At 38.9% G+C, this 27,673-nt stretch overlaps 2 protein-coding genes across 2 annotated transcripts in view; one reads left to right on the top strand and one right to left on the bottom strand.

The window, feature by feature from the left end:
- Nucleotides 1–25,825, bottom strand: part of AKR1D1 (aldo-keto reductase family 1 member D1) — a 42,489-nt gene extending 16,664 nt beyond the window's left edge. Inside the window, exons 1-5 of the mRNA XM_030308517.1 lie at nucleotides 25,645–25,825; nucleotides 14,673–14,840; nucleotides 11,326–11,442; nucleotides 5,558–5,635; nucleotides 939–1,061 (exon numbers count right to left, since the gene is read on the bottom strand). Coding sequence (XP_030164377.1) covers nucleotides 939–1,061; nucleotides 5,558–5,635; nucleotides 11,326–11,442; nucleotides 14,673–14,840; nucleotides 25,645–25,737 — 579 coding nt within the window. The 5' untranslated portion in view covers nucleotides 25,738–25,825. The remainder of the gene's footprint in view (nucleotides 1–938; nucleotides 1,062–5,557; nucleotides 5,636–11,325; nucleotides 11,443–14,672; nucleotides 14,841–25,644) is intronic.
- Nucleotides 22,621–23,966, top strand: LOC115527353 (probable protein BRICK1). The gene is made up of 2 exons (XM_032595237.1): nucleotides 22,621–22,664; nucleotides 23,352–23,966. The coding sequence occupies exons 1-2, from the start codon at nucleotides 22,621–22,623 to the stop codon at nucleotides 23,584–23,586; spliced, it is 279 nt and encodes a 92-aa protein (XP_032451128.1). The 3' UTR covers nucleotides 23,587–23,966.
- Nucleotides 25,826–27,673: the final 1,848 nt, after the last annotated feature.

Here is a 27,673-nt window from a genome sequence, read left to right as displayed (position 1 = left end):
AATGTTTTATTTTTGAGAGAGAATCCAAAGCTGCAAGCCCATGTGGGGCTCGAACTCACAAACGGTGAGATCATGACCTGAGCCGAAGTCAGACACTCAACCGCCTGAGCCACCCAGGCTCCCCATTTCACGCTTTATAACAAAATACTGTTTTTGAGGGTGCAGGAAGATGTGCTGGTGAGGGGTAGGAATTAGGGATATGATTCCCCTTTTCTATGACATTTAAAAATGGAATTATCCATTTTTGTTTGCTCTTTTTTTCCTAATATTTTTAGAGTTTAACATTTTATACTGTTCAATGCGTCAGTTTCTTTTATAATTTTCTCATGGCTACATTTTCTATATATAGCTCCAGAAAACTAAAAATGTTTTGTAGTATTCACAAATGACTTCCTCTTTCTTCTTTAACAGCTGATCAAAGAGATACTAGGAGTATGACATGAGGCAAAGATCTAGATTTGTTTCTACAGAACTAGCCCTTCCCCCCACACTATTTATTGACAAATTCATCCCTTAGCCATTAGTTTGCATTACGTTTTTTGTGGTTTTTTTACATTATGTTTTTATTACACTTGGGGCTTGTTTATTTCTTATTTTCTACTCATTTGTATGTTGGTTCTGTACAAACCTTACATTATTTTAAATACTCCATATATATTAATATCTGGCAGATCTAGCTCGCCCTCATTATTTTTATTCAAAAAATCATTTGGGTTACCTTTGCCTGGATTTGAACTTTAAAATCTTTTCGTAAGAGACACATAGTGAGAGAAGTCAAAAGATTTGCTCAGGGTCCTCTGATGAGATATATGTAGAGTGATCACAAGATTTCTGACTCCTAGATCAGGGTTCTTGCTGTTAAGTAAACATTGGAATCTCCCTCTACCCCTCACACACACCCCAATTCCTCACCTCCCACCAATCCTGTCAAACTATACCTGGTTGCTGACTGGCTTATGTTTGAGTCCTGGTTTGTTCAAGATGAGTTCCAGCTGCCTGCGGTTAAAATTGGATACTCCAAGGGATTTCACCAAGCCAGCATCTTTGCAAGCTTCCAAAGCCTGTTGAATAAAGGCCAATGGGTCAACAAAAAAGCCTCAAAACAAACGAGATGTCTATGAGGGTGACTATGAATTCTTTAAGAATGAAAGTCCCTGGGTATGGTAATAGGCATGTGTGAAGAAAAAAAAAAAGTGGGACAGACAGACAGGAATTGTTTGTTTGGGATATATTGTACACCATATCTTCCCCCTTGCATTTTCACAATGTATACCAGTGCATTAAGAATGATCTTATTTCTTGAAAGCTGTTGAGGTTTGCTTTGTGGCTTGGGACCTGATCCATTTTTATAAATGTCTGGTGTGTGTGAAAATGTATATTCTCCTTTTATTACATATATATCTTTTTCTCCTCTTGCTCTGTGTGTGTCTCTGTCTCATACGTATATGCGTATATAGACACACACACAGACACATACACACATCTTATATAAAATTAGGTCTAGTTTTTCCTGGCTTCTCAATAACTTAAAGGAATATGTTAGAAATTTCCCACCGAATTAGAAGAATTTATCAATGTCTTCTTATAGTTTATCAACCTTTGCTTTATATATTTTGAAGATATTTTAAATGGTACATATGTGTTTAAAACTGGTATATCTTCTTGGTAAATGAATCTTTTATCATTATGCTATTTGCCATTTCCTATAAATTTTGGAATCAGCTTTTCCATTTCTTTTGGGATTTTGACTGGGATTGCATTGAATCTATCGACCAGTTTGGGGAAAATTAACATCTTAATATAGTCAATCTTTTTTTTATCTTTTTAAAAAATGTTTATTTTTGAGAGAGAGCATGAGTCGGGGAGGGCCACAGAGAAAAGGGGAATAGAGGATCCAAAGCCGGCTCTGTGCTGACAGCAGAGAGAGCAGAGAGGCTGATGCAGGGCTTGAACTCACTAACTGTGAGATCATGACCTGAGCCGAAGTCAGATGCTCAGCCAACCGTGCCACTCAGGCATCCTTATGGTCAGTCCTTCTATCAAAGAACATGATATATCTCTCAACTTATTTAAAATATTAAACATTTCTCTCAGTAGTGGGCCTGGCTGTCTCAGTTGGTAGAGCATGTGACTCATGATCTTGAGGTTGTGAGTTCAAGCCCCACGTTGGGTATAGAGATGACTTTATAAAAAAGCTGCTCAGTAATGCATTGTAGTTCTTACTGTGTAAGTCTTGCACTGATTTTGCTAAATTTATCTCTAAATACTTAATATTTTTATATTCACTTAATTATTAAATACTTCATAATTAAATTTTTAAAAACTTAATTTCCACTTGAACATTGCTAACATACATATATTGATACAGATTTTATTTTTTGTCCTACAGATTATTTACATGTATGCTTCTTAGTTTCAAAATATTTGATGAGTTTTCAGATACATTTTTGTTATTGACTTCAAATTTAATTCTGATTTTATCAGACAGCCTACTTTGCATAAAGAATATTATTAAGTGTATTGAGATTTGTTTTATGTCTCAGACAATGGACTATTTTGCTAAATGTTCCATGTGCACTTGAAAAATAGCATTTTGTTATATTTTGGTGAAGTACTTTATAATTGTCAATTAGGTTAAGCTGGTTGATAATATTTAAATCTCCTCTAATCTATAGATTTTCTGTGTACTTACTATCTCAATTATTGAGAGAGAGGTTTTGAAATCTTTGACTATAATTGTAGATTATTCTCTTTCTCTTTTCAGTTCTCTTAGTTTATGCTTCATGTATTTTGGAGTTCTGTTATTAGGTGCATAGATGTTTAGGATTGATCCTTTCATTATTATAAAACAAAAATTTTTAAATGTTTATTTATTTTTGACAGAGAGACAGAGAGAGACACAGAGGGAGTGGGGGAGGGGCAGAGAGAGATGGAGACACAGAATCTGAAGCAAGTTTCAGGTTCTGAGCTGTTAGCACAGAGCCCAACGCAGGGCTCAAACCCACGAACCGTGAGATCATGACCTTCTTTGTGAGCTGAAGTCAGGCGCTTAACCAACTGAGCCACCCAGGCGCCCTATTAAACAAACTTCTTTATCCCTGGTAATAATTTTTGCTCTGTAATCTTTGTTGATATTAAAATAACTACTCTAGCTTTCTTTTGATTACCATCAGCTGAGTATGTCTTTTTCTACCCTTTTCATTTTTTTTCTTAACCTTTTATTTCCAACCTATTTGTGTCTTTTCATTTAAAATGGGTTTCTTAGGGGTGCCTGGGTGGCTCAGTCAGTTAGGTATCTGACTCTTGATTTCAACTCAGGTCATGATCTCACAGTCATGGGATCCAGCACCCCTTTGGATTCTGTGCTCAGCCTGGTGCCTGCTTAGGATGATCTCTCTCTTCCTCTGCCTCTCTCCCTCACTGCCCCCTCTCTTTCTGTCTCAAAAGATAAATAAAATGGGTTTCTTATATATAATATGTACTGGAGTTTTGCTTTTTATCCATTCTGACAACCTCTACCTTGTAACTGAGTTGTCTGGACTATTTACATAGATTGTGATTATTAATACAACGGAGTTTAAATCTCCCATCTTGCTCTTTGCTTTCTACTTTTTCCCATCCATTCATTTTTCCCTCTTCTTTCCCTGTCTTCGCCTCAATTTATTTTTTTTGTTCCAATTTTTTTTTTCTTTATTGGCTTGTTTGCTATAGTCTGGAGATTTGAACATTTTCTCTTAATATTTGATATTCTAAAATTTCACTGTAATGTATCTTCTCTTTTTCTCTTCAATAATCCATGCCCTTTATCTCTTTTTATTTCTTCAAGTATTACCTCTTTTTTTTTCTTCTTTCTTTATTTTTCTGAGACTCCTGTTGTGTGGAAATTCAAATTGTATCCTTTATACCTCTTATCTTTTCTTTCATATTTAAAAATTTTTCTTGTCCTTTTCTTCTTCATGTTGGGGATTTCCTTATTCTGATATTTCAATCTGATCATGGTTTTTTTTGCTTGTTTTTTTAAAAAACGTATTCTTGTTCTTGTTTCATATTGCTAACATCTTTTCCTATCCCCTTGAATGAATATATACATATAAATATACATATACATATATATATACACATATTCATATATATATGTATATATATATATATAATTTGGCTAATTTAAAGTTCTTGGTCCTTTTCTCTGTGTATATTGGGATTTCTAATTGAGATCTGTTGCTTTTTGTGAAATAAATGCCTTGTAATTTGGGGCTGTGAACACATTTTTTCCTGGGAATACTGGCTACGCTATTAGGCAGTCCCTTGAAGGGGAATACCAGGCTCTAAAACTAGTCATCTACAGTAAGGTCAGGAAAGGGTATATGGTCTCCTGGGTGTAGAGCCCCAGACACCAGAAAACCCAATCAATGCTTCCTCACTCCTCAGAACAACTCCACAATTCAGATCTTCAGCTCTTACCTATGGGGGGAAATCTATTGGAAAGAGATACTGGTTAGAGTGTAATTTCTCAGCCTTTGGGGTTTGGAATGGGAGAGCCAGGGAGACAACTACCAGGGGTCAGATAGTAACTTATGTTTTTCTCAGCTTCTCACAAGTGCAGGATTTCAGTACTACTCTGATTTGATTCCTGAAGACACCTGAACATGAATCTTAAGTTTCTGCACATATGGAGCAGACAATATTTGTCCCAAGGCTATAGCAGGAGAGAAGAGAGAACAAAAAGAACTCTAAGGTCCTCTGCTATGTAATCCTACTAGTGTTTGTTGGGCTGCCTTCTACTCTAGGTAAAAGCTGCCATATTACCTCATAAACAAACCAGTTCAAAATATCGGCATTTCCCGCCCCCCCCACCCCACCAAGAATCCATACCGATTTTCTAATTACTTTCCCCTAGTTTTCCTACTCTCATGATCTTGCGGAAGGAGCCAACAGCTTGCTGAGAAATGGAACCAGAATTATTTTTCAGTTTTTCATGTATCATTTTAACTTTGTTTCTTTTAAACATCATATTACTGATTTTTATAAATTCAATTTGAGAAACTTAAAAAACTTGTGAATTTATCTCACGTGTACATTTTCATTTACAGTCAAATTAGAACTTATTTCCTTTACTTTCTTTTTCCTTCTACACTTCTCTCTTCCTTCTATGGCATTCTTCTTTTCCATCAAAACGAAATCAAGAATTTTTCAGTGCACATATCTTTGCTTATGGTTAAAATGCCTGGCTTTTAATTTTTTTTCAATGTTTTTATGTTTGAGAGACAGAGAATGAGTGGGGGAGGGGCAGAGACAGAGAGAGAGACACACACACAGAATCTGAAGCAGGCTCCAGTCACCACGCCCGATGTTGGGCTCAAACTCACGAACTGTGAGATCATGACCTGAGCTAAAGTCAGACACTTAACCAACTGAGCCACCCAGGGGCCCCCAAAATGCCTGTTCTTTTACTTTCCATTGGAAGCAAAGGCTGTATCTCTCCATAAACTGAACAGGATTAGTCAGATCACAGTTTAAAAATGTAGTATTTTGAGATAAGAGGCCCATTTGAACTTACCTCCCAAGTGGCACACAGATTTGACTTGTGATATAACCATTTGCCATTCTCATCTTTAGGATAGAAATCATCTCCAGGCTACAGAAAAAGAACAAGCATAACTTATTTTACTTATATCTGGGAATTAAAATTATGGAATTTGAGGAATTCCATGGAATTTGAGGAATTCCAGGAATACCCTGGCCCTGGGAAAGAAATTCAATTCTAATTATTTTTATACTTATATATTATAAATATGACCCATTAGTCTCATTATCTCTCCCTGGTATTCATTTTTCCTTTATTTATTGACAGATTATTATTGTTCTTAAACCATGAATTTTTGCCTGTCTTTTTTTTTTAGATGTTTTTATTTTTGAGAGAAAGAGAGAGCAGGTGCATGTGCATGAATGGGGGAGGGGCAGAGAGAGAAGGGGACAGAGGATCTGAAACAGGCTCTATGCTGATAGCAGAGAGCCAGATACAGGGCTCAAACCCATGAACTGTGAGATCATGACCTGAGCTGAAGTTGGACACTTAACCAACTGAGCCACCCAGGCGCCCCATGAAAATCTCTCTTAATAACAAAATTACTCATAAATAAGGAGTAGAAGAAGCTGAGAATTAGGACTTTCAGGCTTACTGTTTTGACCTAACCCTAACCCTTGCCAAAGTTGAGAACACCAAATTTCTTATTCCAATAAGAAGCCAAAGGTCATCATTAAGGGTGAGAGGAAATTCTTTATCTAAGAAAAGTGTAGCTAATGGATGGAATGCCTCCTAAGAGTAAGGGAAAACTCAGCATGTTACTTCTCAGTTCTGAATAACCTGCCCAGTGGTTCTCTTCTTTCCCTTTCTGGGACCTCCAGGAGTTTAGCATCTGTTTTCTACCTCACAAATGATCTCAGTATCAAACCCAGTTTTGGGGTGATCCCTTCCCAACAAAGACCATTGTTTTTCAGATTTCTTCTTTTTCACGACATCTAAAAATGGGACACATCTGTTGTGGGCTTGGAAGTGGGATTGAGAGAAATAAAAGATGATTTCTAGGCTCCTTGGCTGGCTGGTGGTGATCATATCCTGAGGTTAAGCTAGCAATCAAGGGTTTTGTTGTGGATATTTTGTGTTTGAAATGTCAATTAGATTTGAGTGGATATTTGAGGAGGCAATTAAACAGAAGTTGGCTGCAGACTAATTTGGGAGTCCTCAGTATATAAAGTGGTATTTAATCCACGCGACTGATCACCTTTAAAGAAAATGTGGCTCAGTAAGACAATATTAAGGATAGAGTACTGGGCATAATGACATTTGGAGGTTGGCAGAGAAGAAGCTATCAAAGCATCTTAAGAGGGTAATATAGAGCCATGAGCTGAAAATGTTTAAAGAAAAAGCTAGTAGTCACCTGTGTTGAAAGTGATCAAATAATATGGGGACAAAGTGTCTTTTGGATTTGGATGACAGCATGGAAGTCTGTAGACCTTGCTAATAGGAATTCTTTTGTTGAAAACCAAGCAATTGGACAAAATCCATTATATTCTTAAATATTTAAAAAATTTTTCCTTCTGTTAGCTCACCTGAATGAAACCTCCCCCTGGCAATAACATTTTCTCCATTTGTCCTCTGTAGTGAAGACCATGTCTTCTCAGTTCCTCCTGTCTCACTGAGAATAGGAAAAGGGCTCCTTTCTCCTTGATGCCCCATAATCACTCATGTTAATGACCCTTTCTATCTCTGATTTCTAAGCTCTTTGACCTTTTCAACACTGATGACCCACATTTTCATTTCAGTCTCTCTTTGTATTTCTTTTTTCTCTCTCTCTCTCTATTTCTTAGAGCCTTTTGCATTTCCCAATTTTACTTCTGTTCTGAAATGGCTTTATGCCTCCATTACGAACTCTGTTAAATAATATTTACTTCCCCAGGTTTTAATTAAGCCCTTATCAAGCCTGCACCCATGATAAATATTTCTATGATGCCTCCCTGAAGCTCCTACTGTGTCTACCTTACTAATCCATTCATCCAGATAAACCCTTTGTCTTTGTCCTCTACTCCTCCTTACTGTAAGGCATTACTGGAAAAATAATTCAACCCTCTAAAAACCTGTGCTATTGACTCTCATTCCAATTCAGCAGTAACTTCATTCATCTTTTTAAAACATCTTATCATGAGTTTTTGTATTGTGTTGTTGTTAATTTGACATTTAAAAAAATAACATCGTGCTAAAATATTTTAGCAAGAAAGATTTCTTGTTAAAAAATGATGAGATTGAAAAATCATGTGATATTTTGGTTTCAAAGATTGATTTCTCAAAAAAAAAAAGATTCGTTTCTCAATTATAGTTACCTTTAGGAGGTAATGTCATTATACTGTGTCATTTCGAACTGTTAAAAAGTTTTACTTTCTCTCTGTATCTTTGAGCCTTGATCCCATCTAAGAATAGGAATATAAATTCTCTATTTACTTTGCCAAAAAGATTTTATAAATCATTGGTCAGCCAGAGAGAAGTAAATTTCATTTTCTCACTTTTAGATACAGGCTCTTTCCAAATATTTAAGACTTAGCTTAGAAGTCTGCCATTTGAACAAGAGTAAAGTTAGTCGTGTGAGGATGAGGGCTGAGGTTATAACTTCCAAGAGCCTGGAATTTAAAAAAATCACCGTAGTCCACAGGGTGTTGGGATTGTTAGGTTTGCGAGGACAAGGCAGGGGCAGTGTCACGTAGGGGAACAAGTATGAAGTTGGCATCAGGGGACTGACCATCTGCTCCCTGTTCTAATGGCCTTTATTTTCTTTATCATTATCTTTTTTTTCTCTCTAATGGGCTTTAAACCTGAGTTTGTTAGTTCCTTGTTTGGGGCCTCGACTTTCTTTTCTGTGAAATGAGGTTATTGGGATATCTTATAACTAAGTTTCTTTTCCACACGAACATTTCAGAATATTATCTTTCATTTATTATCAAGAAAATGTCAGACATTGTGCCAGTAATTTCACACATATAATTTTAATGACTCCTCACAACACTTGTGGAGTTACTATTGTCACCATTTTACTGATAATGAAATTGAAGTTTAGAAAGAAATAAGAAAGAAAGAAAGAAAGAAAGAAAGAAAGAAAGAAAGAAAGAAAGAAAGAGATAAAGATCAAAGTGACTACTACTAGTAAGTAATAAAGCTGAGAGTCAATCCCTCTTCTGTGTGACTCCAAAGTCCATACAGACATTTCCACTATACCATGAATAGGTGATGTGGAAAGAGATCAGGTAATAACTTGACCAAGTCATCTGCCTTGTATGTCACACAGCTGAGATTCAAACTCGGCAGCCCATGCTCCTTACCACTATGCTAAGTGACCTCTAATTAATGAGTTCAGTAGAAATCTGTTATTTCCCCATACCTATGCTATCTTCTCTGGAGGAGTTCATTCCATATTGTTTGGGTGGGCTGACTCAGCTCTCATTCTTAACCATAGATGTCAATCAGTCACTCATTTGGCCCTTAGATCAAAGATTAGTCAGTAATGGGTAAATGGTCCAAGCAAGGCCACTCAGTATTTCTCCATGAGGTTTAATGTGTGGTTTCTCTTTCTCTGAATTCTCCAGTTGTGTTGGCGATGTAGGCTTGGTATGTCAATGGTCATTCTATCATCACATAGAGAGGGATTTTTGAGAGTGAAGCCAACTAAAACATAGAGACAGAGCCATATACATAGTTTGAACTTCTGGAACCAGCTGTGCCTGAACTAGGTATCCCTTGGAATTTTTAGCTCCCTTTTTAGCTAACACCAATTTGAGTTGGATTTCTGCCATTTATAACAGGAGCTCTGACTAATACAAAGATGTTGCGGTATGGCAAGTAATGGGCCATAAATGTGAAATTGGCTAGGTCAATATGGAATTGTGGACACTGAGAAGTCTCCCACCTTCAGCCAAGAATTGGAAATCCTTGCTCTGCAATAGCATGGAATCTGTTAAATTGTTGCCTTGTTGTGCTTGAGTTTCAGACAAATGGGCCTACTAAGGCTGGAGCTTTAGGGGACTTAGTAGAAAAACACTGGGTATTAGAATTTATTGGCCATTTTTGCAAGCTTCAGGTAGTTCTTGAAGAAAGATGTGTTTGTTGCTACTGGACTTGTAAGATGAGAGGTAAGATGATATTTTGCTAAAATTAGTACTTTCTGCTTCTGGATGTCACCTGAGATGACAGAAGTTGAGATCTGAGCCTTCTGGAGATAGAAAAGTTAGTGCCAACCAAGGCAAGAAGGTAAGAATCCTAGAGGTAAGTAATATTGGACTCTGGGAGAATTCTGGTTCTCAGTGTCCCTCTGAAGGCAAGATCACAGATGCCCTACTGGACAAAGGTGCACCATCCAATGAGATGCAGATTGGGTGAAAGGAACACATTAGCTGTGCCTGCCTATTTTAATATTTATTTATTTTTGAGAGACAGAGAGAGACAGAGCACAAGCAAAGGAGGGGCAGAGAGAGAATGAGACATAGAATCTGAAGCAGGTTCCAGGCTCTGAGCTGTCAGCACAGAGCCCGACGCGGGGCTCGAACCCACAAACGGTGAGATCATGACCTGAGCCAAAGTCGGACACTTAACTGACTGAGCCACCCAGGCACCCCTGTGCCTGCCTATTTTATATTTTTCCAAACCAGGTGGAGGTCAGTAAGCTGAAGATGGGGCTCATGAGTAAAATCAGGAAGTTCTTTACTAAGAGACAGAAACCATAGACCACAAATTAGATAATAAGAAATGTGACCCTAAAAGATTTCTAGTTTTAATTGTTCATTCATACTGGACTGAATGTGAATTTACTGAAAGCGTATGAACCTTTTAAGGGATATTGTCTCGTCTGTGAACTCTCAACCTGACCAATAAAAGCCTACGATTACCAAGGCCATTGTGAAGCCTCCAAACCTGCATCAATATGAAGCAGGATGCAAAAGGGTAATCCTCTCCAAAGTCCATCTTGGATGTGACCACAGAGGAGAACCAACAAGCAAAGTGTTTCCCGAGAACAGAATAGGAAACAGAACAAAGTGTTTCCAGGTTGGCTGCATAAAGGAATTCTGGCCACTGTAATAGCAGAGTCTTTGTTCTTCCTGATGAACAACAGGATCTGGTTTACCTCGGGGACAAATGGCCAATTTAGTTTTTGAGGCTCCCCTGCCCTCAATGAAATTTTAAAGCAGTGACTGCTCTTTAGCAGTGCGTATACAGTGTGTTGTTGTTGGTTACATGAACAAGTCCATAGGTGGAGAAAGTTCAAAGAAGGAGTGAATTTGAAATAAAGGAATAGATACCACATAGGTACCCTGACCTTGGCTCTGGCTCCAAAAACCTGACTATTCTTTAGGTTATTTTTTTGTGGAGGGGGTGGAGGGTAAGTTTTCAGCTACAGATATTATTTTGCATTATGTTATGCAGGGCCATTTTCATGACTGTGTGAACAGTAAGAAGGGTGTGTCTGAATGCCAGGTGACTACAGGTGGAGTACAGTGAGGGGACCACAGGTCGGTTTGATGGAGAGAGTTTTAACTATAGCTGTGAAGACAAGATATAATAGCAAGTGCATTAGACTATGAATCAAGAGACTCGGGATCCAGGCCTGAGTCTGTTACACAAAATCTTTGTGAGCATTTGTTTGGGTTGGTCAGTACTGTCTGACGTACAGTAACAAAACACCTTGACACTCTGTGGTGCTGAGTAAAGAAGAGGCTTCGTGTGAAGAGCTGCTGGCTCATCGCTGCCAAAGGGCAGAGAACTAATCTTTAGGCATCTGAACTCACCTTTAAAGCCATGGGTATTTCAATGATGTAAAGATCCACATAATCTAGCTGGAGGACATTAAGCGTCTTCTCCAGGGTTGGACGGACCATCTCGGGGTCATGCCTTGTAGCCCACAGCTGAAAGAATAAAAAGGTGATAGTTAGCTAACATCCACACTTTTTTTTTTTTACAGTAACGCAGCCCTTTATCCAAAGCACTCCTATACGTTATTTACTTATTTCATTTTATAAAAATACGTTTATGCTGAGGTGTCATCTGGGTAGAGGAGGAGTTCATATAACTCTTGACGCCTGGAGTATACTCTATTCAGATAGAGTACCAGAAACTTGAAGATCCATCTGAACCACAGAGGACATAGTTTGGTGACAAAGTCTTGCCCTGCTCCCTGCTAACTTCTGAATTGACCCTCAGCACTGTTACTTTTCCTCAATGTGTAGAAACGGAACATGTATCTGACTAGCTGTTTGGGCTAAGTGATGTATTTTCGTGACACTCTCATAAAAGGTGTGCTTTAGCTGAGCAAGAGATATGATTGCGAGAGTGACTTCACTGGATCTTTCACATTGTGACAGACGGTGTGGACGCTGGTGAAACTTTTATTAATAATTAATTAATTTAGAGAGATAGCATGCATGGGAGGGGGGAGGGGCAGAGAGAGAGGAGGGAGAGAGAATCCCAGGCAGGTTCCACACTGTCAGTGCAGCCTGGTCCGACTTGGGGCTGGATCTCATGAACGGTGAGATCAGGATCTGAGCCAAAATCAAGAGTCACATGCTTACCAGACTGAGCCACCCAGGTACCCCAAAACTTTAAATTATTGCAACTGTTTAGATTTCCTTTTTCTGCTCCTTTGTTCTCATTTGGTTGTACTTAGACCCCAGGGAAATTCTGCCAATTCCTACTAAGAAATTACTGGCTATCTGGCTACACTGATAAGATCACCAAAATGGTAGTATTGGAGACCCTGCCTCGTCCCCTAATAAAAGTCAATAATTAGACAGCCAGCTGCAGATGAAAAGGGAGAGAAGTTGATCAAACAGTACCAACTTCCAGATAAAAGATGAATAAAATCTGGGGATCTAATGTAAAGCATAGCGATTGTAGTTCATACTACTATATTATATACTTGAAAGTTGCTAAGAGTATAGATCTTCAATGTTCTCACCACAGAAAGGACATGGCAATTAAGTGATATGACAGAGGTATTAGCTAACACTACAGTGATAATGACTTTGCAATACATAAGTGTATCAAATCAATATGCACCTTAAGTTTACAAAATGTTATATGTCAATTATATCTCAATAAAGCTGGGGAAAAATGAAATAAACTTAACAAAAGAAATAAAAGAAGAAAGAAAATGAAATTACTCAATCTCTAAACTATTAGGTAATGAAAGATTAAGACTTAGGTTATCAAACTGGAGCATGTGTACCCTTGAGGTCTATAAAACATAGGGTGCTGAGGGGTCCTCAGAGCCTTGGGATAAATTAATACTTCTTGGAGCATCAAATTTGTTCAAAGTGTTTGGGGAATTTTTTTTTTTAATTTCTATACCCTTATTGTCACAAGTAAGGGCAAGCAAAATTGGTAACATTTGATTTTTCTCTACTTTGGACAATAATTTTTTTCTTGCCTTAAGTGCATAAAGAAGAGAAAACAATGTGGAAAGAATAGTGGGAAAATGTGTTTTTGTCATTACTCTGTTATTGCTTCCATCCCATCTAACTGAATATTCTGTTTTATACATTTTAATTTATTTTTATTCAATAAACACACATAGTCCTAGCTCTGTGCCAGGTACTGTTTAAGCGCTTTGTAAATGTTAACTCACAGCAACTTTATGAAATAGACGGCTAAGAAGAAAAGTTTTTTGGTTTATTTTTCTTGGTGGTAACTTGTAACCTCATTTTTACACTGAAACAAAATGAAACAAATAAGAAAATATTATGGGGGGAAATGCAAAAGTCTAAAAACAAATTTAGGATAAGACACAAATCTTCAAAAATATTTCTGCCTTTGGGCAGGTTGCTTTGGCCCAAGTTCTCAGGATATGAGTTCAAGATTATCCTTCCCCCAAAATATTTTGGGAGCACCAGGTTAAGGTTTGATGTTTACTCCAATGAGATACTGTGTAATAGTAAAATCTTAAGGAGTAAAAATTGTAAAGCTATAATAAAGTGAAAAGCTTCAGGCTGATATTTTGGGACAGTGGCTATATGTAGCTCCTTGGACTCATAATCCATAAGTGGCAGGGGATTTGGGGAACCAAAACTCCCAGAAAGCTTGGCAAGGAGCCTGAGTGGGGAGCTGGGGAATGGCTGAAATCAGAAACATCATCTTGTTCTCGTATAGAACACTCAGGAGAATTGTATTACACAATCTCCAAAGTTGTACAGCTTTATTCCTGCAAAGCTGCCTGAAAATATACATCCTATATTTCCACTGGCTTTCATTTTAATCACGATGCTTTATCTTTTGGATTGCCCTTCGGTGGATAGTGATTTCTAATATTGGAAATTGCAAAGGCTCGAAAGGTAGTGGTGACATAAACAAAATGTCATATATCCACACAATAGAGTATTATTTGGCCATAAAAAAGAAATGAAATTCTCACGATCTTAGCCAAAAGCCTGAGAAGTGATAGAAATGAAATTCTCATACATGCTATGAACAAACCTAGAAAATGTTACACTCAGTGAAAGAAGCTAGACACAAAAGGCCGCATAGCATGTGATTCAATTTATATGAAATGTCCCAAATAGGAAAACTCTAAAGACAGAAAGTAGATCACTGGTTGCCAGGGACTGGAAGGAGAGGAGAAAATGGGGGACGACTACTGGTGGGTATGGGATTCTTTTGGAGTGATGAAAATATTCTGGAATTAGGTAGTATAGATGGTTATGCAACTTTGTAAATACACTAAAAGCATTTATTTAACTTATTTATAACTTGATGGTATATGAATTCTTGCTCAATAAACAAATTAGTGATCTACGGACAAATAGGCATACACAAAAGCAAAAGAAGGCTGCCCTTTTAAAGAAAGGTTTGGCAAATGATTATTTAATATGAACCACCTCCCCCCTTCCCTCCACTCCCCAATTTTTCTGCTCTGTAGATTTGGCTCTTCCCATATTGTCTTAAATCATGCCCATGTATGAAGAAGGAGCTTTGCCTAACCTTCAGGGGGCTAATTAGTCAGTCCCGAACTTCCCGGCAAGAGTGAGCAATTTGGGAATGGAGAACTCACTCCTCTTGTTGAGCCCAACACTCTTTAGCAGGGAAAAGTGACACCAGACCAACTATTAATAGAAGGAGTTGGAGGGTGAAGAGAAGATCTCACCTTTCCACAGTAGAAAATATCCTCCCTCCGCACTTTTCCTTCTGCTATCTTCTCCCTGATGGCCTCCCCTACTTCATGCTCATTCTGATAGATGTAGGCCCCGTCAATGTGCCGGTACCCTGTGTCAATGGCAATCTTCACTGACTTCTCACAGGTTCCCTTAGGAGTCTGAAATGACAAGGAGGTTGGAGTGGGGAAAAAGAGCAATGGATCTTTTCTTTAATCATTCTTGATCAGGACACGGTACACATGAACATTATTTTACAACAAAAATGACAAAATTCCCAATTAAATGCTGTTGTTATTGGAAGATGGTGTCTGGAGGCTGAGGAAACTGACCTCACAGGGAGCTTCCTTCCCACCCTCATTGGGGTACTCCCTTAATCCCAAGTCTCCCCTAGCTTTGTGCCCTCAGAAATGTAATTGAGCAGTTTTACCAGTGACAAGAGATTTCATGATAGCTATGTTATAAGAAGCCACAAGTTCATTAAAGAAGGCTCAATTAGAAATTAAAGTTTTGGGTAAACAAACTGAGAATATATCAACAGAATGGAATATCTCTCAATAATAAAAAGAAATGAAGTACTGATACAGCAACATGGGTAAATATCAAAACAATTATACTAAGTGAAATAAGCCAGACAAAAAATAAATACATTATGATTGCATTTATATAAAATGCCAGCACATGAAAACTACTGTATAGTTCAGGTACAGATTGGTGATTATCTGGGGTGGGGAATAGCGGGGGCAGGCAAGGGTGGCAGGGAGGGATTACAAAAGAACACAAGGAAACTTTTGTGGTGATGGATATATTCACCATCTTGATTGTAGTCATGGCTTCATGGGTGTATGCATGAGTCAAACTCATCAAATTATATACTTTAAATACGTAGAGTTTATTGTATGTCAATTATTCCTCAAGAAGGCTGGGAAAAAGACAGTTTGGGGGTGTGCTATAAAAAATATATTTTTATCAAATTTGGTAGCCAAACCTTTGTTCATTTTATTAACCTGCATGAAGTATAAGAATAAGAATATCCTCTCCCCTGAACATTGACAAACCAGAAGACCTGACAAACTCCTGACACTGGAAGTATAAGTCATCCATCTTTCAGATTGCACATAAATCACTGTTCTTTAGTTATGGTGGCATTTTAATTTTTTCTATGTTTTATTTATTTTTGAGAGAGAAAGAGTGCATGCACACAGGCACATGAGTGAGCAAGAGAGGGGCAGAGAGGGAGACACAGAATCCAAAACAGGCTCCAGGCTCTGGAGCTGTCAGCACAGAGCCTGACACGGGGCTTGAACTCATGAACTGCGAGATCATGACCTGAGCCAAAGTTGGAGCTTAACTGACTGAGCCACCCAGATGCCCCAAGTTATGATGACATTTTAAATATACATGAGTGTGTCTCATCTTAGTTCAATTTTTTCTTAGGAGAAATGGAATCCTTGATGGATATTTCCATCAAGACAATCATCTAGTCTCATTGAATACAATTTTCAAATCATTTTTTAGGTTATGTGTGGAGGAGAGGTTTAATCATATTTGTAGATTTGTATTGACCTCATATTCAAATGGCGATCGTTCCGATCTTCACAAATGTTGAGAACTACTTGTCCTTGCTTCTATATCGTCAGTGTTCTAACCAAATGCTTGACAAATCTCAACAGACCTGTGAATTCTGGCCCACAGAATTCGATTTATTAAGAATGAGTGACACAAGAAATATCTTGTATTTCTAGTGACTTTATAGTCCTGCACTGGAAATAAAAAGCACTGGAAGTATAAATTGTATTTTCTTTCCCTACATCAGTTGAAAGCCATCACTACTGAGAGGATAAGAGGACACAATAAATGAACAAATTGGCTACACAGATGGTATTAGAAAATTAGATTCATAGTCACAAATATCAAATAGCTGGGAAAAGAGACACACATTCCAGGAATATGAGAAATACTTCTTTGACTAATTAATTGGCAACATGATTAATAAGGCTTGAATGTAAATTGAGGCAAGAAAAACCCACCCACAAAACACTGCGCAAAATGAGATGTTATGGATGACAGCAAGTGTGGCAACAAAAAGTACACTGGAAGAGGAGAATCCTGGGCTAGAATCCAGAAATTTAAGGGAAAAAATAAAAAATACTTCCATTATCAGGTATATGCATAGTATGAAAGAATAAAGTTTAATATGAGATGGTAAATATAATCTCAGAAATAGCACTGAGATTTTGTGGCTGGAACTGATAAGTGTAAGAGTAGAACCCAAATAGATTTACTACAAGGGGGAAAAAAGCCCCAAATAATACATATTAAAGTATAAACTTATGTTTTCAAAGATCAACAGGGGTTGAACAGGAGGAACATTTAGGATAAAGAAAATGAGAATGACGAGGACTCAGGAGTGTGGTACTGACCGTTAGCCTGAAGTATATACAAATGATGCTTTATTTCATAAAGACACAGAACAGAAGCAAGTTATAGTAGTGAGAGTCTTCAGTTATCCAACTACCATTAAAGTGCCTTTTCTAAAAGCTGAATATCTGGTGTGGGAAATCAAATAGCTATATCCTGAGTTAGGAGATTATAGGGAACACAGTGCAAAGCAGAACTCTGCTTTCTGGCCTTGCTGAAAACAGTGGGCTGGTCGATATTCAGTTAATGTATATCTAGAGGTTGGGTCCTGACCGTGCTCATAAATTCCTTAGACCATGTTATCTATGGAATATCTTATCTTGTTCTCCACTCTGCTTTCTGCATCTGCTCTTTTGTAGTCTTGGGAATGCCTTGTTTTTCTGCATGCTTTCCCTATGCTTTCTATACGTTCTTACTGGCCCACTGATGTATTGCACAACGTTTCCCTGAATGTATGCTTCATAAACACAGGAGCTTGAGAACAGCTTGGAGAGAGTTCCCTTAGCCTCCCTCTCACCTCTCTTGACTTGTGAAGTCTTGAGTAATCCTTTCTGTCATCCTCAGCTTTGCTAGAGAAAGCTGAAAGCCAAACTCACAATCTGGTACAATCTTTGCTTGCTAAAAATATTGTCTCTCAGGTGGCAGAAGCAGCAATGAGGTGAATTACTATTTTAGACTCAATTCTAGTCAATATGGAGGAACTAGTTGGAAATGTGGATGTGAGAAAAATGCTTGTTTATAATTCTTAAGTGTAGCATAAGAGAACTGTATGTACATTCTGACAGATTCCTTAGGAAAATTCACTTTAGGGAAAACTCAGGTCGAATAGAATACCATATTTGGAGACTCAAATAAATGATATGATAGGAGAAATCTAAAATGTAAAATTTTGACTCCACAATTAAGGACGGTAACAGTGAAATAAAGAATTCTATTTCCTAAAGTGGCCCATAGCACCATTCTTCCACTTAAGAAAGGAGAGTTCTCTAAGGATGCGGAGCCATCCACCAAGATGTAACATATACCCTAGGTCAACATCCATAATATGATGTTGTGTCCCCAATAAGTAGAATACATGATTCTGAAAACACAGTAGGAGTGATTCAGCTTAGCATTATTTCCTTTGACTTACTTAGACAATGTGTACTTCTCATCTCTGAATTTTAGGCTTAGTGGATCTAGTTCCCAGGGCAACCCAGCCTCCTTATTTCAAGATTCAGCATTTAAGAAAAATGCCATACTGGCAGGGGTAAGTGACCTTATCACAGGAGGAGGTAGGGCTCCGTCGCTGTTACACGATGAGCCAGGGAGGAAAATGTCAGGCAGCTAGGCCATCCAGTAACATATCCCTTCCCAAATTTGATAGTTAATCGATAAGACCAGTGGCAATGATCTAAGTTGACCAGGGACTCAGACAACTCAGAGGTGAGAATCTGGGTTATAATATCTCATCAGCCACCAAGACCAGAAGATATGTTAGTTAAGGATGTGAAACATCTAGAATGGGTAGTCCAGGAAGGAGAGAAGTTGCAACTTGAAGTCTGCTTTAGTGGCAGGAGCTGTTTCATCCTGCCAACCTACCTCTTTTAAAACTTTTCCAGGAGAGAGACTAAACACAAGTCTAGAAGAGCTCAGGGGTGAACTTAGCCTACAAAGCCAGTAGGTTCAGCTGGCGCCGGGGGTAGACTGTAGTGGCTGTTATGGTGTACCACAGGACAAAAGAACTCATTTGCTCCGCTGCCAGCAGTGTTGGCTGCCAGTTATTCACCTCTGATTCCCACTATGGATAATACAGGGTATAACAGCCTGGCTCTCTCACCTCAACTTAGCACAACTTTGTAGCACATTCCATAGCTCCCTGTGGGACTAATCCCAGTTGTGACTGGATCACAGTGTGACTCTCCCCCCTTGCACAGACCTGCTTCTCTCACTCCCCATACAGGTCTGATTCCTGAGAGCACTCCCCACTAAGCCCCCTGCATGCACATCTCCTTCTCAGAGGCTGTTCTCCAGGGTGCCCAGCCTAAGACATTAGGGTACAGAAGGATTTCTTAAGCTATCATTAGTACAGAGAGTACTAATGATACATGAAGAGTGATAAATGTGACCACATTAAAATCGAGAAACTCTGCTCATCAAGACACCATTAAAAGCAAATGGGAAGCGATATTTTCATATAGATGTAACCGACAAAGGACTTATATCCAGATATTTTACAAATCCAGTATCAATCAGAGAAGACAAATCCAATAAATAAAAACACATAGAAGGCACAGCCACTTTGCAAAAGATATCAAAATGTTTCATAAAAATATGTAAAAATGGCCAATTTCATCTAGAGTAAAGGAAATGGAAATTAAACCACAATGAGAGATTATTCCACACTTATTAGAACTACATATATTAAAAAGACACCAAATATTGGTGAGAATGTCAAGCAGGGGTACCCTCATACATTGCTGGAGGGAATGCAAATGATATAAATACCTTGGAAATTATCTACACTGGCATCATGCTCTTCCAGCTCAAGGCAGAATGGACTTGATGTTTCAGTCTGTTCCTTGGTCCTCAACAAGGGCTTGGACTTTACCTCTCCTTTACATCTCCCAGATGCAAAGCCTTTGGCTCACTCTCCAGACTGTGAAAACTTCTTGCAACTATAGAAATCTCAACCAGGGCCACCCAGGAAGGAATACTAGATCACTGAGACCCCCAATCTACTTCCTGGACCACTCCTTCCCCATAACTTGATGATTCTTGATCTACCTCATAACTAGATTTGCTCATCGCTACTTTATCTTTGAACAAGTATTCTCTCTCTTAAAGCACTTCATCTTTTCCTTACATTTTAGTTATAGGTGGGTTTTTTTTTTCTGTCCTCAGTCACTCCATTTACAGATCTCTTGTTGCTAGACCATTGTTTCAATCCCTGTGTTACCTAGGAAAATGCCTTGCATATGGAAGTCACACAATAAATATTCATTGAACTGAGTTATTGTGTATTTTCCAAAATATTTACCATTCATCCTGGATTTGTGTCATTTGCACATCTGGTAACATTGTTGAGTTTTACTTGAATATTTGGATAAATATTGGTTATTAATTCCATGGGCTGATGTTAATAAAAACAGAATTAATTTCTATCAAAACTGAAAAAAAAAAGAGTTTAAGATGCAAACTCTCACTATGAGACCTTCCCAGATGGAGCTGTAGGGAAATCTGTTGGGAGGCTGTTATAGACTATTTCATCCATGTATGAAAGCATACTGGGATGCTTTCAAAAGGAAAAGTCACGTGGATAATTTATTTGCACGTTTTAGTCTTCATTAGTGATCATCAGGTGGGGTCATGCACAGAGCACCTGGTGCTACTAAATGTTGGTTCTATCTCAAATTCCCTGAATCCACACGCATGGGACACCTTTACAAGAATTTGGGCACCTTAGGAGAAAAAAAATCTCTCTAAGTCAGGAGAAGCTGGGCTGGGGCCCCTCACACAGCTTCATAGTATTGCCCCTTCAAGTTGCTTTCCCAGTTCCTATCTCTACATATTCTAGTGGAATCTATACAGGGCAGAGGTCAGGGGAGACAGTGTTAGCAGTCCTTACTTTAGCTTTCCATGTCTGCTCCCACCCATCTCCCCCCGAAGACATGCCTACATCTTTCCCTGGCACCCTCCTGCCCTAACTTCTGTGTTAAGAGTGAACAGGATTCTAGGGAAGAAAAGACGCTGACTGACTTGACCACATACACACAACACATATGAATTTCAGCTAAAGAGTTACCTCAGCCTGCCATTCACCTTCTACTTCTTATAGAATAAAAGGTTTGAAAAGAATCTCAGGCATGCCAAGTAGAGAAGACTAGATTTTGGCATCCAACTTTGCCTTTAGGACTAAGACTGATTCTGAAGGTAAATGTAATTGGGAACTTTTATTTCAGGGTGGCTGACTTGGGCACAGGTCGTTCCAGCCTCTGCCTCACCAGTCCTGGGAAGATGATCAGGGAATTATCAGTCGCATAGCTTGGAACAGGAAGCCATGACTCTGCTTTATCTGAGATACTCCATTCTTCCCATTCCTCATCTCCTCCTGCAGCCCCAACAAACCTTCCACACAAATGTGGTGTATTTTTCTTCACATTAGAGTTTCTGATTTCGTGAGATCTGCCACGAAACTCCATCTATTACTTTACAACTGGTAATATTTCTGATCACAACTGTAGTTGCTGCATGCATGGTCTTCATTTCTTAGTATCCTTCTTAAGTCGTGTTGTCTAATCAGTGCATGTCTTATTTTCTGAAGTGAAATATAACTCTTTTTGGGGAAATGACACACAACTGCTTTTGAATGTCCATAACCTATAGCAGTTAATATTACTAGACACATAGTGGGTACTTAATTGTACTTATTGTAGGCACAGCACTCTCAGCTCCACTAAGTTTCAGGAGAGAGAGAGAGAGAGAGAGAGAGAGAGAGAGAGAGAGAGAGAGAAAGAGATCCATCCTGTATACACACACATACATACTCACACACATCCTGTATACTTTCAGGATTCCTAAATACTTTCATAAATAGAAAGAGACAAAGCAAGTCATAGAGGGGTGTCTGGGTGGCTAAGTCAGTTAAACATCCCACTCTTGATTTTGGCTCAGGTTATTATCTCATGGTTTGTGAGATTGAACCCTGCACTGGGCTCTGGGCTGACAGCATGGATTGCTGCTTGGGATTCTCTCTCTCTCTCTGCCCCTCTCCTTCTTGTGCACGCTCTCTCTCTCTCTCTCAAAATAAATAAATAAACTGTTTTCTAAAAAGAAAGTCATAGTTAGGAATATGCAGTTTCATTGATATAAGATATGTTCTTAAGAGGCAATATAGTATAGGGATTAGAACATAGGATCTGGACCCAAAGTATGTTGGTTAAAATCCAAGATCTGTTCCCTAGCATTGTAAGTTTGGGGCAATTTTTTCTCTATATATACCTCAGTTTTATCATCTGTAAATGGGGTTAAATGGTGTATCTTTTGTAAAGTTTTGAATATTAAATTAGAAAACACATGTGTTGTAAGGCACTTAAGATAGTTCATGTGTTAAGTGATCAGAAAGCATTAACTGTTATTATTGTATTCATTTATATCACCATACCCTCTGATGCTCACAAACGTAGACGTCCCCTTTTACAAACACACTCATTAATTTGAAAGCATCAGCCAAATACCCATTACATACTAGATAATATTCCGGAAATACAGAGCTGAACAAGACATTTTCTCTTTCATAATGAATTTCACAATCTTGTGGGGAAGATTGCAGAGAAACCGTGATTACAATATAGTGTGATAAGGGCTACAATAGAGTAAAGTAAAAGGGGCTATGTGGACACGCAAGAGGGCTAAGTTGTGGTGGCTGGGAGATGGGGTTCTGAGGGGCAGCGTCCTTGACCTGAGTCTTGAAGGTTCAGTAGAGGTTTAGCCAGCTAGCTGAACAAACCAGAAGAAAGGATATTCCAGATAGAGGACAGCATGTTCACAGGCACAGAGATGGGAGAGTTGTTCGGGGAATTCAGGTAGTTATGTGTTGCACAGAGAGGGAGAGAGGTGGAAGATGGTGGTAGATTCTGCTGGACAGATGGGTCTTGACTGAACCATAAAAGCTCAGTGTGCAAGGTAAGGAATGTGGATTCTACCCTATAATGGATAGGGAGCCATTGAAATCATTAAGCAGAGGAGTGATGTGATCATATTTGGGTCTGAAGAAGATCCTGACAGCCCCAGTTTGAATAATTGGAGGGGACAAAATTGGAAGAATAGCCTAACAAATGAAGAACCCAAACTAAGCAGTGACAAAGGAGACCAAGAGGAAGGTATCAAGTGAACAAATATTTCTGAGATAAATTCAACAGCAATCATTTGGAAGAAATGTGGACAAAGGGAGAAACAAGGATAGAGGGCAGAATGAAGGAATGTACTCAGATTTCTGGCTTGGGTGGCTCGGAGTGGTAGTGTTATTTTCTAGGAGTGGAAGTATTTGGAGGGGAAGGTAGAGATGGATAGTGTAGTTTTGTTATATTGAGTTAGAGGTGTTTATGAAAGATGGAGTACATACTTAACTGTACAACACAATTATCCAAGGAGCTTGTTAAATGCAAATATTCAGCCTCTACCCTTAAAGAACCAGATTCGGTAGGTCAGAGGTTAGGACCAAGGATTAGCATTTCTTAAAAAAAAAAAAAAAAAATTCGGCTCTTCCTTAGGCGGCAGCCACGGCGCCAAGAGGATCCGGTGCAGCGGGAGATTCACCAGGACTGGGTGAACCGGAAGTACATTGAGGTCATCACCAGCAGTATCAAGAAAATGGCGGACTTTCTCAACTCGTTCGATATGCCTTGTCATTCAAGACTTTCAACACTAAACGAGAAATTGACAGCCCTCGAACGGAGAATAGAGTACATTGAAGCACAGGTGACAACAGGTGAGACCCTCACCTAGAACTGTGCCATGCTACTGCTGGGAAGTTGCTTTACAGAACACAGGCCTACGTGGGAAAGGCCCCAGCAGCCTCAGCTCCTTCTTCTCTCCTTAAAGAGCAACAGGACTTATTTTTGTTTTTCTTTTTTCAAAAGCGTGGCCTTTGGGCTCTGCCATGTACATCAGTGTGTGATGTGGCATGTGGGAAGAAGTCCAGGGAAACTCTCGGAAACAACATTAGGCATTTTACCTTTTAAGTAACATTTTGTAGAACTGTTTGTCAATGTATTTGAGGCGTGCAGAGCCAGACGCCTGGGACTCTTTGTTAAGGTCCTCCCCACCTCCTTTTCTCTCTCTCTCTCTCTCTCTCTCTCTCTCTCTCTCTCTCTCTCACACACACACACACACACACACACTTTCCTTACAGCTCTCATTGCTTCTGCATTGGTTCTATAAACAGTCTTTGTCTCCTTTCCACCTTTGGGGGGGGGGGGGGGGGAGGCAGTCCTGTCTGAGACACTTATGCCCAGGCAAGGTGGCCACAAGAGAATGTTGTTGGTAACCCACCAGTTTCTTGTCCTTTTGGGGAGGTCAACGCTAGGCCCCCACTTGGCTTGAAGGGACATTTTCAGAATTTTCTGTCACTTGGGGTGTCTTTGCCTCTCATATTTCCCTAATAAACTCCTCAACTTAAAAAAAAAAATTCCCAAGTGGTTCTGATGTAGCGAGTCCAGGCTATATGAGTATATGTATAACAAAGAACAAAACAAAACAACAAAACAAAAAACAAAAACCAGGAAATAAAATTTCAGGAGTCTCTGCATATATGATTGGAGCCAAGATTATGAACGAGGTCATATATAGACAATGGGCAAAGTGAGAAGAGGAAGGGGCCAATGACTAAGACTGTTATAATTGTTTCAACAGTGATTTTCCTTTACATTACCAAAATCAGTGGAACTGGGCAATTGCAGCGGATACAAGTATTAACTCCTCTTGGTATGTGTAGTTTATTTTTCTTTCTCTGCCTTCCATTCCCCATGCTGCCCCCAGAGTTATCTTCCAAAAGCACTGATCTCGTGATGCTTTTCCTCTGTTTCTAAACTTCACATAATTCCTCCTTTTATACAGTGAAGTTTCAACTCCTTGGCATGGTATGCAAGGTCCTTTATAATCTAGTCTCAACCTGCATTTCCAGAGCCAGATGCCGTTGTCTCCACCGTTAATTCCATGTGCCAGCCACTACGGGCTTGGCCTCTGCCGGACACATCATATATCTTTGTGCCTCTATACTTCCTCTTCTGCCTAAGATGTGCTGCCTCAGCTCTGTCTCTCTGCCTCTTAACTCACAGTAAGCTTTACAGAGGTTATTCATACGTGATCACACAAATCCAGTGGCATTTCTACACGTACCACTGGTTCATTCTGGTAATCAGCATTAAATTTGAATTGCAATGAAGAAAGCAGAAATATTTTTCTCATAAGTAGGAACTGTGTTTTAATGGAAGCCTACTCAATCTTGAAGGTCAAATTTAACTATTTTTATGTGTTTTCAGAGAGATACTGTTTATAGTTCTGGGGTAGAATTTACTCTTATCGTCATTATTCTATAATTAACTATTAGAGAGTCAGCCTCCTCTATTTGATTTTTAATTCCTAGACAGCACAGACACTGTTCTCTTCATATTTGAAACTTCTATAGCCTAGTGCTTCATACATGGCAGGTTTTCACTAAATGCTTGTTAGACTGAACTAGAAATCCTCAAATACAAGTTTTAAAAACCCCATAAGTAATAAACTCAGAAATATCACGTGCCTCAGCCCAGTCTACTAGTCGAAATTTAGCTAAATTTCAGCCAAAGAAGCAGAAAAGTCCCATTTTCTAATTCAAGATAATTTTAAATTATAAACTGATATAATTTTAATCTCCGGGTCATTACTCAGGACACCAAGTAGTACTCCTTGGAGGTGACTTTCATTATTATAAAAAGGAAATCAATGAGCTCCATTCAAAACAAATGAAAGATTATGCTCCAGGGAAGTTTCAAAACAATAAAAATAAAAAAGAGAGAGATTTACCAGTTTAGGTTCTGAGTAGGTGCCAAGACCGATGATAGGAATGCTGTTTCCATCACTTAGGGGTATACGGTGGTTTGCAGCACTGAGGTTCATCCTGGAGAGAGTCTGGGTTTCACGTTTTTCGGAGTAATTCTGGACACTACTGGGAAAGCCTTTTTGTAAGGATATTTTAGGGCCTATTTAATGAAAGAAAGGAGAGTCAGAGGGAGGAGCAGTGGGAGGGAAGAGAGATTAGCAGATCTATTTCTCAACCTGTTGTTTTTTTTTTTCCCCAGGTTGTTTTGAAAATCTGGAGATTGTCCTTTGAACTTTATCAGAGGCATGTAAATAACATAACCCATTGAGAGCTAATGCTTACTTCTGTACAAAGAAAAGAGGGAAAAGCCAAAAAGAAACAAGTCTGTTTGGCTTCTGCCAGTTAGGATGGTTTTGTGGGCAAGTGACAGGCCTGTCTCAAATTCTCCTAAACTATAAAAGACATTTATTGGTTTATATTTCTGAAAGCTTCAACATTAGGGCTAGCTTCAGGTGAGACTATAGCAGTTTCCCAGGACTTGCCTGGAAATTCTGATGCAGCAGGACTTGGAAGGGTTTTAAGATTGTATCACCTAGTTAAGTTTGGGAAACAGTGGGCCAGAGGAACAACTGGTCTTTTAACCAGTCTATCTCTCTGTCTCTTCATTCTCTCAGTCTCTCCTTATTGTTAAAAGATGGTGACCCGTCCTTGGAGTGACGTGGTTCCAGAGACAGACTCAACAAAAGAGAGATTTTTACTTATGCCATCACTCACACAGTAACCTAGAAAAGGTCTTTTTGGTCTCCACTACCTTTCTTGCTTCATGGATCTATCACTAAACTAATCATGATGGTCAAAGGACATAAAAGATTGATCACCCTCAGATAATTAGAAGCCATTTCTTTCTTTTTTTTTTTTTTTAATTTATTTATTTCTTTTGAGAGAGCGAGAGAGAGACAGACAGACAGACAGGGGAGGGGTAGAGAGAAAGGGAGAGAGAGAATCCCAAGCAGGCTCCATGCTGTCAGTGCAGCGCCTGATCCCATGAACTGTGACATCATGACCTGAGCTGAAATCAAGAGTGGGACACTTAACCTACTGAGCCACCCAGGTGCCCCAGAAGTAATTTCTGAATGTGGAGTTGGAGTTAATCTCACCTGGGCAGAATCTGGAGATTGTTAAGAAAAAGGAAAGAAATAGCAGTTAGGGAAGCAACTAACAAATGTTTATTATAGTCTTCCTCCAAAGGATTGTGCTGTGTATAAAATGTGAGCCTTGGGGGTTTCGAAGATAACTAACTGTGTTCAGGCTGGTAAAAGTGTGCTCAAGTTTGCCTATAACTCATTTTCCCTCTCTCCCAGACTTCCTTTCTTGCTTACATACACATGATCAGCCAGGGAATTTCAAGTAGGTTGGGGCAGCATGGAACACAGGCAATATTGGTCTTCAGTATCATTGGTAAATTGATCCAACAAATACTTATTGTACACCTTTGGGTGCTAAGACGGTGGTTTGCATATGTTGCTCTATATTTATTATTACTGACTTTTTTGGTCTTTAGCCCAGTGAACACTTTGGATATTTAAATTCATGACTTTCATCGAATTTGGGACATTTGGGGGCATTAGTTTTTCAAACATCCTTTTAGTTTCTTCCTCTCCTCTCCTTCGGGGCCTCCTGTTGTGTATATGTTGGTATACTTGATGGTATCTCATAGGTGTCTTGAGCTTGGCTTATTTATTTTTGTCATTCTTTTCTCTTTTTTCTTCTTAAACTAGATGATCTCAATGGGTCTATCTTCAGGTACCCTGACTCTTCTGCCTGCTCAAATCTATAGTTGAAACCCTTGAGTTCTTTTTCATTTCAATTATTGTGTTTTTAATCTCTAGAATTTGTTTGGTTCATTTTTACGATTTCTATGTCTTTACTGATGTTCTCTACATGGTGAAATGTTGTTCTCCTGGATCCTTTGGTTCTTTCCCCATGATTTTCTTTCACTCTTTAAGCATATCT

This window comes from Lynx canadensis, chromosome A2 (assembly GCF_007474595.2).
Source record: "Lynx canadensis isolate LIC74 chromosome A2, mLynCan4.pri.v2, whole genome shotgun sequence".
In the NCBI taxonomy this organism is placed as follows: domain Eukaryota; kingdom Metazoa; phylum Chordata; class Mammalia; order Carnivora; family Felidae; genus Lynx; species Lynx canadensis.
This window is presented reverse-complemented; position numbering and strand designations above follow the sequence as displayed.